The sequence below is a fragment of the Chrysochloris asiatica genome, unplaced genomic scaffold (genome assembly GCF_000296735.1).
Source record: "Chrysochloris asiatica unplaced genomic scaffold, ChrAsi1.0 scaffold00302, whole genome shotgun sequence".
In the NCBI taxonomy this organism is placed as follows: Eukaryota; Metazoa; Chordata; class Mammalia; order Afrosoricida; family Chrysochloridae; genus Chrysochloris; species Chrysochloris asiatica.
Window position 1 is genome coordinate 2,945,905 of NW_006408820.1, and position 11,937 is coordinate 2,957,841.

General features: G+C 39.8%; 1 protein-coding gene and 1 pseudogene across 1 annotated transcript in view; both read right to left on the minus strand.

Annotated features, from left to right (window-relative positions):
• Window positions 1–7,900, minus strand: part of VTCN1 (V-set domain containing T cell activation inhibitor 1) — a 42,359-nt gene extending 34,459 nt beyond the window's left edge. Inside the window, exons 1-3 of the mRNA XM_006874813.1 lie at window positions 7,897–7,900; window positions 7,306–7,429; window positions 5,051–5,115 (exon numbers count right to left, since the gene is read on the minus strand). Of these exons, the coding sequence (XP_006874875.1) occupies window positions 5,051–5,115; window positions 7,306–7,429; window positions 7,897–7,900 (193 nt within the window). The remainder of the gene's footprint in view (window positions 1–5,050; window positions 5,116–7,305; window positions 7,430–7,896) is intronic.
• A 661-nt stretch (window positions 7,901–8,561) lies between these two features.
• On the minus strand, window positions 8,562–9,517 carry LOC102823430 (annotated as a pseudogene).
• Between the last annotated feature and the right edge of the window lie 2,420 nt (window positions 9,518–11,937).

The window sequence follows — 11,937 nt, forward strand, 5'->3', positions numbered from 1 at the left end:
GAGGCTTTCTGCTCCCGTAAAGATTTACAGCCTTGGAAACCCTGTACAGGGTCGCTATGAGTCAGAACTGACTCCACGGCACATAACCAACTAAGCAGCTATGGCAGCTATTCTTTTATCTCACAACTTTTGCCAATTCAAGTTTTTATAGATGTACAACTTATTGACAATGCTTAAAGTAATTTGTTGCTCAATCCTACTCTTAATCAATGAGATTTTTGTTTCCTTATAAACTGAACTTCAGTACTCCAAAACAGTAACCTTCCTTTCTCCCTTTCACTTGCTCCTGGTACCCACTAATAACCTTTGGTCTCTCTACATTTGCCCCTTTTTGTCTTTATTTGTCCTTTTGTGATTGATTTACTTTAGTTGGCATAATGTCTTCAAAGTCCATCCAGAGTGTAGTGTGTATCAAGAATTCCTTTCTTCTATTGGCTGAATAGTATTCCATTTGTATGTATCACATTTTGTTTATTCATTCATCTGTTGATGGGAATTCAGATTGCTTCCATCTTTTGGCTAATGTGAATAGTGTTACAATGAATACTGGTGTACAAGTTTTCTGTTTGAGTCTCTGCTCTCTGGAATTGCTGGGTTGAAGCCCCAGATGTAAGGGGGAAATCAGTGACAAGATGTATGGAGATCTCCCAGGAAGGTTGGGCCTACAGATGTTGGAAGGAGACAAGGACCTTTCCCCAAAGCCAGCACTCTGAATTTACACGTCTAGCCTCCAAAACTGAGAGAGAATAAATTTCTGGTGGTTACAGCCATCCACTTGTGGTATTTCTCTTACTGCAGCACTAGATAACTAAAATAGGCATTGTTTGGTAGCCATTTGAATATCCTGTTTGGTGAATTTTGACTATCTGCATCCATTGCCCATTGTATGAGTGGATTATTTCTCTTTTTGTTAAGTTGTAAGAGTTTTATATATGTTTTGCATATTGAATTCTTATAGTGTCCAAAGATATTTTGGCAGATGGCCTTTTCACTTTTTTTTGATAGTCTTTTGATGATCAAAATTTAAAAATTGTTATGAGGTCCTGTTTATCTGTTTTGACTTTTGCTATTAAAATGCAGTATTGTCCCTGCATTTTCTTTGGAGAATTTTATGGTTCTATTTTTCACAGTCCCTGGAAAAAGACATCATGCTGGTTAAAGTGGAGGGTCATTGAAAAGGATGGATTGGCACAGTAGCAGCAGCCATGGGCTCCAGAGTATCAACAGTTGTGAAGATGTTTTGTTCTGTTGTGCATAGGGTTGCTATAAGTTGGAACCAACTTGACAGCAGCAGCTAACAACAAAAACTTAGCACATTTAGGTACTTAATCCATTTTGAATTTGTTTTTGTGTCTGGTGTCAGGCATGGATCCTGTTTCATTTTTCTGCGTATAGAATCCAAGTTTCTCCACACTGTTTATTGAAGATACTTTTCTTTCCCTATCAAATGGACTTAGCAACCTTGTTAAAAAACCGTTGACAATAGACATGTAGATATTGAATTTATTTCCAATTGAATTTATTTAAAATGTGATAATATGATCCTCTCGGATAAGGGTTATAGTCCTTTTATAATCAATTGAAAAAATCCAACTGACATTATATTAAGAAACAACCCATTTTATCTAGAATACCCCCTAATGAGATGGATCAGCCAGGTGGCATCATTGATGGCGTAAAGTGTGGCAGCGGTAGTGAGGTTGGCCCAGGATCGGATATTGTTTCATGCTGCTGTGCATGGGGTCGCTATGAGTCAGTTCCAACTCGATGGCACCTGACAACAACAACAACAACTCTGGAAAATAGGAAGAGTCAGAAAACCTTTTCATCAGTTGTGGTGGGTTTTTAATATTATTGGTAGTATATTACTGAGTAAATAGACAGTCTTTTGTCTATTTATTCACTCTTCCATGTATTTATTCATTTATTTGTCCATTCATAAAGCAATTAAGGAGCACTCTCTATATTCAATAAATTGAGCTATGTACTTGAGATCTTCTCAGCTATGGAACAGGAAAAGGTATAAGTAGCAAATGTATTGAGGTTACAGGGAAGCTGTGACAGTGAACATTCTTACTCATTGTTGTTAGGTGTTGTCAAATCAATTCCGACTCATAGCAACTCATAAGGAAAGCAAAAGGAAACAGTGCCAGGTCCTATACCATCCTCACAATTGTTGCTCTTGAGTCTATTGCTGTTGCTACAGTGTCAATCCATCTCATTGAAGGCCTTCCTCTTTTTTGCTGACCTTCCACTTTACCAAGCATGCTATCCTCCAGGGAATGGTCCCTCCTGATAACATGTGTGACGTATGAGAGACAAAGTCTCTCGATCCTTTGCTTCTAAGGGGCATTCTGGCTGTACATTTTCCAAGACTAATGTATTTATTCTTCTGCCAGTTCATGGTACTTTCAGTACTCTTCTATAATATCATAACTCACATGCTTCAGTTCTTACAAGGGTAGCCCAAATCACTAACAACCCAAAGCTAAAGAACTCCATAGGGCTTTGATGCCAAGTCACTTAGCACAAAATGACTTAGTCACCTAGATTTAGAGTGAAGGATAAACATGAGTTTTTAAATTCAAAGTGCTATGATATATATGATCATGAATAAGATAAATATTAACTAGTTAAGGAAGAGATAAGCATTAATGAAGAAGGTACCAAAATATAGCTTAGCATAAATTTCTTTCAAAGTTATTCCAAAATAGTTACTTTACCAGGTAATATTGGTTAATTTCCTTATAAAGAAAAAACATACTTATGTGCATAAATGTTTACATAGGATTGCTTTTATATATGGATCTTTCATTTTTTTAGACACACACATTTGTATTTAAGTATAACTTGCCTACAAAGGATGCACCCATAACTGTACAGCTTGAAGAATTATCACAAATTCATTCCATGTAACCACTACTCATACCAAGAAATAGAACTTCACCACCCCCAGATGTCTCTTCATACCCACTCCTGATCGCTACCCCCTACTTTCCTCAAAGACAAGAACCATTATTTGGCTTTCAAATTTGCCCTTTTTTGAACTTTATAAAAATGGTATCATACATTAATGACCTTTTTCGTGTCTGGCTTCTTCACTCAGCATTTTGTTTCCCATATGAAAACATACTCCGTGTCCTCATTCATTAGGAAACACACATTAAAACTACAGCAAGATTCTATGATACCATCCAGTGTTGGTAAGGATATGGAGCACTGGATTTCTCATATACTTCTGGTGAAGGGTAAATTGGTAAATCACTTTGGAAAGCAGAACAGCAGTATCTACTAAAAGCTATTTATTAGCTTTTTTGGACATACTCTTTTGTGAAGTACTTGTTTTAAAATACTAGGGAAATAATTAAAAGCTAGTAAAACAAAACAAGAAGAGAAGCATTAATAAGGATAAAAGCCAGAATTAATGAAACAGGAAAGCAAATCAAAGAAACTAAAAATAAACCCCAAAATTGGTTGTTTGAAAACTTCTGGGAAGCTACTGACACTTTGTAAACTTGTTTTAAGAGAGACAGAAGGCCCAAGATTAGGAATAGGAAAGATTAAGAAAAAGAAAAGATAAAATAACATAAAGAGAAAATTAATTCTAAAAGAATATTGGAATAGAAAGACTGGTGAGCTTAGAAACAGTTCCACACACACATGGATACATGATTTATGACAAGGATGGCAATGGAGAAAAGTAGGGAAGGAAAGTCTTTTCAATAAATGATGCTGGGTCAACTAGATAGCCACAAGGAAAAAAGTAAATCTTGACCCCTATTTTACACCATGTATAAAATTATTTCTAAATGGTTTGTAGATATAAATGTGAAAAGAATAAAGCATCTAAAAAAAAAGAAAAAGAAAAAAGAATAAACCTTCTAGAAGATAACTTAGAACAAGTTACAAAAAGTGCCAAGTATGAAGAGAAAGAATGATAAACTAGACTATATGAAAATTAAGAACTTATTTATAGATATCACTAGGAGGATAAAAAGACAAACCAGAGAGTAGAAGATACTTTGCAACATATATAACACATCCATAAAGAGAACACCACAAATCAAAAAGGAATAGACAGATAATGAGTAGAAAAATGAATAAAATATAAAATACGTATTTATTATGATTAAACAAGACAGGGGAAGGATGCTACTATCTCTTCTAGGCAAACACACTTTCAGCTCCTTGTCTTTCTTTATGCCTATGGCCACCATTTAGTGATAGCACATTCACACTGGACAGTAGTTCCAGGGAAAAAAAGTAGCTTCTTGAGTTCTGAAACTATTAAAAACTACAGTTATGAAGTGACAGCTGTGGCCACAGACTATGTTAAAATGAATGTGTTGGCCTGAGTCATGCAGTTTAATAGAAATAGAGCAAGCAGTTTGTTTCAAAGAAGACAGCTGCTGGCCCGACTCATGTCTTAATGAAAGTGGCATCTGGAATGGATGTTTGAGCGAAATGGCCTACACAGCTGAAAGAGAAGACTACTCCTACAAGTGACATCAGTTAGCTGCATTAGAAATGAACCATTCATGCCATGATGGCGCCTGTTTCTTACATGATACAGTAACCGTGACCAGTTTTCTTTCTACATAAGACCCCTGTGTACACAGATGATATTTTAAAGACATCATATACAGCTTCATTGCTAAGAAATCACTAACCCTGGCAAGCCATTAATAGAATGGCTCAGCCCTGAAATTTCCCACATCATTCCAGAATGACATCTTCAGCGATGACTAGTCTACAGAACACTTTGATAACATGGGTATTGTTTCCCTACTCTCTAAATAAGGAAACTGAGGCCCAGAGAGATCAATGGGTAATATGAAGAGAACACAGAAAGTGGAAGAATCAATGAAGGAATAACAAGTGGAAGAATCTAAAGTTTTCTAGCTTCAAACTCTTTGCTCTTTGGTAACCCTATGTAGGGTTGCTATGAATGGAAACCATCTTGATGGCAGGAAGTTACCAACACACTGAGGAATTGGGAGGAATAGTGATAAAGGGTAAAGGGATCATGGTGATGCAAGAAATCACATACCTGAAATACCAAAACCAATGATGAGTGCAATCGCTCCAGCCAGAATAATTATGATGCTAACAATGCTGTGGAAAGAGAGAGAAACAAGAACTTATTTCTTTATTCCATCTGACATGTTGCTTTAGATCCTGGATTAATATCTGTTGCATGTAAGAAGTGCTACATAAGGTATAAGAAGCCCTGGTGATGCAATGGGTTTGGTGTTAGGCTGCTAACTACAAGGTCAGTAGTTCCAACCCACCAGCCACTCCGTGAGAAAAAAATGAACTTGTCTGCTCCCATAAAGATTTACAGTCTCTGAAACTCCAAGAAGCAGCTCTGCTCTGTCCTATCAGGTCACTGTGAATCAGATTCAATTCACTGGCAGTGAGTTTAGTTTTTGGTTTACATATATATCTCACAGTTTTCTTTACTATAATAAGCCCGTACCCAGATATAGGTGCCTTAGAAAGGAGTCTCAGTTCTTCCAACCCCATACCTCTGGGGTGCTGAGATAGATTAAATGAGTAGCCCCTTCTACCTGATGTGTGTTGCTTTACTTTCCTATCTCCAGATCAGGGAACACTGTACAAACAGTAGTAGGGCAAGACTTGTGATGTCATCTCTGTAATGCCAGGGGCCACTTGGGTGCAGGGGGACTGGTTCTATATTCAATTCACCTGAGCATTATTGTTTATCTTCTTGTATCCCTTGTCTATCAGTCCTGTCTTCCTCATTAGGCCTTGAACTGTACTAAAGACCATGGTCAGTTCTTCATTTTAGACTCACTCACACCTGGTCTACTGCACCTGAGAGGTTCTCAGTGGGAGCCTGGTTTCTCCTATTTAAAAAGTACTAAGGAGCTCTGGTAGCATAGTGGTTACGAATCGGGCTGTGAACCTTAAGGTCAGCGGTTCGAAACTTCCAGCCGTTCCGCGGGATAAAGATGAGGCTTTCTACTTTAGAAAGATTTACACCCTCGGAAACCCTGTACAGGGTCACTATGGGTCGGAACCGACTCAACGGCACTTAACAACAACAACAACAACATGTTTATCATAGGACATTTAGAAAATGCAGAGAAACAGAAATAGGACAACAAAAACACCTGTAATTCCATTACCCAGTCACAACCACTGAGAAAGGAACTCTGGGAGAGTAGTGGTTACAAGTCTGGCTGCTAACCTCAAGGTCAGCAGTTCGAAACTACCAGCTGTTCTGTAGGAGAAAGATGAGGTTTTCTGCTCCCATAAAGATTTACAAATTTTTACGGGAAAAGTGCCATGGGCTGCCAAAAGAACCAACACAACTGTGTTGGAAGAAGTGCAGCCAGAGTGCTTCTTAGAGACCAAGATGGCCAAACTTCATCTCTCATACTTTGGACATATTGTCAGGAGGGACCAGTCACTGGAGAAGGATATCATGTTTGGTAAGGTGGAGGGTCAGAGAAAAAGAGGAAGACCCCCAACGAGATGGATTGGCCAAGTGGCAGCATCAATGGGCTCAAGCGTGACAACAATAGTGAGGTTGGCCCAGGATCAGGCAGTGTTTCGTTCTGCTGTGCATAAGGTCGCTATGGGTCGGTATCGACTCGATGACACCTAACAACAACAAAAAAAGATTTACAGCCTCGGAAACCCTATAGGGGTCACTATGAGTCAGAACTAACTCCACAACACACCAACAACAACAACAACCACCACTGATAACATTTTGATAAGTATCCTAAGAGATTTTAATTAACAAATGACATTGGAGGAATAGGAGAAGTAAATAAGTAATTGCTTGATTTTACTAGTGTTAGGATACTGACTGTTCTAAGCATCGTATATGGACTGTGTCATTTGTCTTTTTAGTAACTTGATGAGGTAAACAGATTTATCATCTCTACTTTACAGGAATGATGCTGCAGGTTAATGCGCTGGGCTGCAAGGTCGATTTGAACCACAAGGTCAGCAGTTCAAACTCATCAGCCACTCCTCAGAAACCCTGTACAGAGCCACTGTGAGTCGGAACTGACTTGAGGACACTTAACAACAACTTTACAGGAAAGGAATCGACACTGGGAGGTTTAGTTACTTCCCCAAAGTTATACAGAAGCAGAACAAGGATTAGATCTGTCTCCTTACTCTGTATTTCAAGTGTGGTATCTCACAGATGGAGCATATGACTTCTGACTGCCTAAGAGACTCATGGTCTATGAAGGGTACCAGCTGTAGCTGCTGCAAGTGGCTTAGACAGAGCAGACTGTCCATTATGCCTGCCCTGGTGCATACATCATCAGATAGGCGTCTTCAACCACGCAGTCTCGTTGCTGGAAATTCACACACTCCCCACACCCACACTGAGGTTTCTCAATAGGCAGGACAAAAGAAAGGCACAGGGAGGCAAAGAATGATGCTATATAGAGAAAAAGGAAGCACGTGTGTACTTTACTTTGTGCCTTGAATGGTCTCTTTGTACCCAGCTCCTGTTGGTTCACACCAGAGAGAAGCAACAGATAAAATTTGAGTTTAACAGCTTCCCTGGAGGGCAAGCCAGAGAGGAAGAAAACAGAGCTTTTAACAATAGAACCAACGTGTTGTCATGGAGTCAATTTCCACTCAGTGTTAGCTTACAAGTCACAGTAGGACTGTGCTCCGAGTTTTGTTTTTGTTTTTGTTTTTTGCAGCTTCATGGTTGGTTTTGGTCAAACTTTTAAATTAGTATTCTGTAGATGTTTATCACACACTTAAATGGTCTTAATGGAGGGAGGGGGAAAGAGGAGGCTCTTGAAGAATCCCAAGGAAATGTCAGAAAGGCCATATATGGCCAGCATTAGTCTTTCATTTTGGGTTTACTAGGTGAATAGCACCTTCCTTACTCACGCATCTGTTTCAGGTTTTGCACACGGAGACGCTGAGATTTCAGTTTGAAATCTTAAGAGGAGCAAACACAGTCACCCTTCTAATATCTAGCTGATTTATATAGACAGAATGAGTCATCTCTTCATTTTAGATGGCTAGATGTTTATGGAAGATATTCGTATTGCTGCCTCTTTTACTGGGAAGAACCAAATAGGAAGTGGCCTTCAGGGACACTTCAGAGAATTACAACACTAGTACACAAGTCAAGTCTTACACATTGAACATTTGCTTGTTGAAAACAATATCATAAAATCAAATAAAATTAAACAGGTTTTACTTTTTCCTCACAAGAACATAAAAATTGTGGAGGAGTACTTAACAGGAAATGTTTTTTTAAAGTAACAGTTTTTCCTTTTAAGAGTCCTTGGGTAGTTATGACAGAATACATTCTACTTTTTGTTTGTCTTTTTTTGAAAGGGAATTTTGATCCAAAGTTTTGTTTGTTTTTAGCATCTGCTTCTGCCTCCCCCTCTATCAGATGGGCTTCCTCTGCAGCTTGAACTGCTGTAGGAATCACATAGAGGAGAGTACGCCCTTTCCATAGAAGGGGGAAGCCCTCTTTCTTGTCTGCCAACCTGATTACAACCACTTGAGTAGAGATCACTTCAGCAGCTTGAGTAACTGTCTCAACTTCCATTATATCTGTCATGTGAGCTGCTGTAATCATCATAGCGACTGCTTCCTACATAAGATGGTGGGCCCTCGTGTAGGTGGAGCACTACATGAGTTACCATAGCTCTCAGAGGAATCTCTGTAGGAGCCTCCACTTGGATGGTCTCAATAGTCACGATCACTACCATAGCCATCTCTATCACTATAGCCTCTGGATGCATAGTCATCACGTGAGCTGGAATGACCATTACCACGATAAGTATAATCTCTTGGTGGTGGTGCCTAACCACTTGTATCACAAGAATTTGGGTAATCTCTGCTTGACCAGCTGTCTTTAGTAGAATATCCTTCATCTCTTGGTGACAGATACATACCTCTATGAGAGGGTTCTCCATAACAAGCTCTTCTATGGGATACAGGGGTTGTGCCTTCCATTCCACTGCTACTATAAACTGGTCCTGAAGGGGCTGATTTTTTAGGAGGAGAACCACTACTTTGTGGTGGTGGTCCTCTTTTTACTGGAAGTAGTCCCCTTCCCCTGGAAGAATTCATATTAAAATTCATGGTATAGCCACCATCATCCATGTGTCCCCCATGTGAGGGGGGGGTCCCCTGGTTCCTCTACTGCCTCCTTTTCCACTTCTAAGGCCTCTTGGTGGGCTTCAGCTTCTTGGAGGTGGAGTAGGTCCATGCCTGCCACTTTCAAATGTTGGTTTAGTGGCTTGTTCTACCTTGATAGCTTTCCCATCCAAAGACTTTCCATTCATATCTCTGGCTGTGTCTTTGCCATCTGCTGGGCTTTCAAAGGTGACAAAAGCAAATCCTCTTGATTTGATTTGTCACTGTCTTTCATCAAGAGCACTTCGACAATTCATCCCTATTGGTCAAATACTGCTTCCAGGGTTTTCTCATTTGTTTCTGTACTGAGCCCTCCAATGAAGAGATTTCCAGGGCAATCAGCTTCAACCATTTTCCCCCAGCAGTGACAACCATTTCCAGCTTCTACTTGGTTCTCCAAAGGTGAATCATTGCAGCTCAACACAAGGTCTTACTACTGGGCCAGAGCAAAGGAGGAGGAAGCTGCTAGCAGTATTATGCAGCGACTCCATTGGATTTTTACTGGCTTATTTCTCAGAAATAGATCACAGGCCTTTCTTTCAAGGTACTTATTTATGGGTGGAATCGAATGGCCAAACTTTCAGTTAGCAGCCAAGTGTGTAAACTGTTTTTACTCCCCAAGGACTTCTAACAACAACAGAGTACTTGCTAACTTGATTCCAAGAAGAGACCACATTTAGCCCTTCCCTCCCTCTCTGTTATGAATTGGATTGTGTCCCTCTAAAAGAGATGTTGAAGTCCTAACCCCTGGACTGTGAATGTGACCTTGTTTGGAAAAGGGTCTTTGAAGCTGTTCTCAGTTACTATGATGAGGTCATACTGGATTAGGGTGGGTCCTAATCCTATGTGAGTAATGTCCTTATAAAAGGAAGAGGAGAGGCACAGAGACACAGTGGGAAGAAGTTGTGTAAAGGAGGTGAAATTGGAGTGATACTGCAACTACAAGCCAAGGAATGTCCAGAGCCACCAGCTGTCACAAAAGCTAGAAGAGAGAACAGATTTTCAGAGCACTCAAAAGGGACCAACACTGCCAACAGCCTTATTTGAGACTTCTAACCTCCAGATCATGGAGCCCTAGTGTGACACTTTAGGATAAGCACTGGGCTGCAAGGTTAGTTTGAACTATAAGGTCAGTGGTTCAGACTCACCAACTGTTCCTCAGAAACCCTATACAGGGTTGCTATGACTTGATGGCACTTAACCACCGTGGTCTTTAGAACTGTGAGACAGTAAAATTCTGTTCATATGAGCCATAAATTTATGATAGTTTGTCCTAACAGCCCTAGGAAATTCACACACCCTTCTGTACACACTTCAGTGCAGCGTTAGTTTTTCCTGGTCCAAGCATATGAAGAACGTGAGATAGGAGGAGACACCCCCTGGCGATTTGACTGCTGCGCTATGAAGCAGACTTGCATTTGTGACCCAGGATTTCACTTACCTTGGGTAAATTAGTTTACTTCTCTGAGACTTGCTTTTATGTTTGTAAAATGAGAATAAGAGTTAATTCCTGCTTTACCTGCCATAAAGGGTTGCTTTGTTGTTGTTAAATGCTGTCGAGTCAGTTCCAACTCAAAGTGACCCTGTATAATAGGGTTTCTGAGAAGCGACTGCTGGGTTTGAACTGCCAACCTTGTTGTTCAGACTGATGTTGCTGTCCAGTGCTTATCCCACAATGTAGTGGTATAATCCATTAAGTCAAAAAATGAATGTGGCATAATCCATTCATATATTACTTTTAACTGTAAGTAAAGTTTATTTGTAGCTATTAGCTATAAGTTTATTATTAAAACCATGCCTTCATGGAGAATAATTGAACTGACAATAAATATGTCAGTATTTTGGTATATTAAAAATATCATGTACCATGCTCACTGCTAAGTGTTCAACTTGTATTTTCTCTGGTGCCTGAATCAATAAGTATTCTTGATTATCTCCTTAATGTCTCTCAACTCTCTTTCTGTCTTTTTGTCTCTACTGCCTTTTGGTGAAGATCACCTCTCTCCAGCACTTTTGCAACTCTTCTCTAACAGTTTCCTCATCTCCATTCTGGGCCACTCCAGTCCACACTTCACACTCCTACAATCAGTGGGGACGCCGGATTTCTATATCAAAGGGGCATAGGAGCAGCAAGTGGTTTGAAAGTGGGGCCTGGGGTGATCATGAAAAGCAGTCCAATGTGTGATTCCAAGCATGGCTTCTGAAACCAGACTGTGTAGGTTCCAGTCCCAGTACCACTATTTACTAGCGGTATGGCATTAAGTTCCCTTTCCTCCTTGTGAAGAGTAAATGAGTCAACACATTAAAAAAAAAAAAAAATTACTTAGAGAGTATTACCTGACACATGTAAGTATTAGCAATTTTCATTTTTATTTATCTACTGTGGTAATATAATAAGCACATGTTTCAAATGTCCATTTCCTTAAGGGTACAGATGGAAATTATTGTGGGGAGAGCTCCTTAGCTCAGTTATTGAACTATTGGTAAATATAATTATAAAAATGAATCATAATAGCTCTTGAGTGTGTTTTGAGTGTCTTCCCATCTACCTCATGATAAAAATCCAAACTGTGACCTGAGTCACATTACCATTCAGACAAGAGTCTTGCCCAGTTCTCTCTCCAGACTTGGCTCTCACCACAGGCCTTGAACCTGTTCTCCGGCCACAGACCTTCACATATACTGTCCCCGAGTCCTGGTATAGTGCTGTGGGTTAATGTGCTGGACTTCAAGGTTGGTTTGAACCACAGGCTTGGAAGTGTTCAAGCTCAC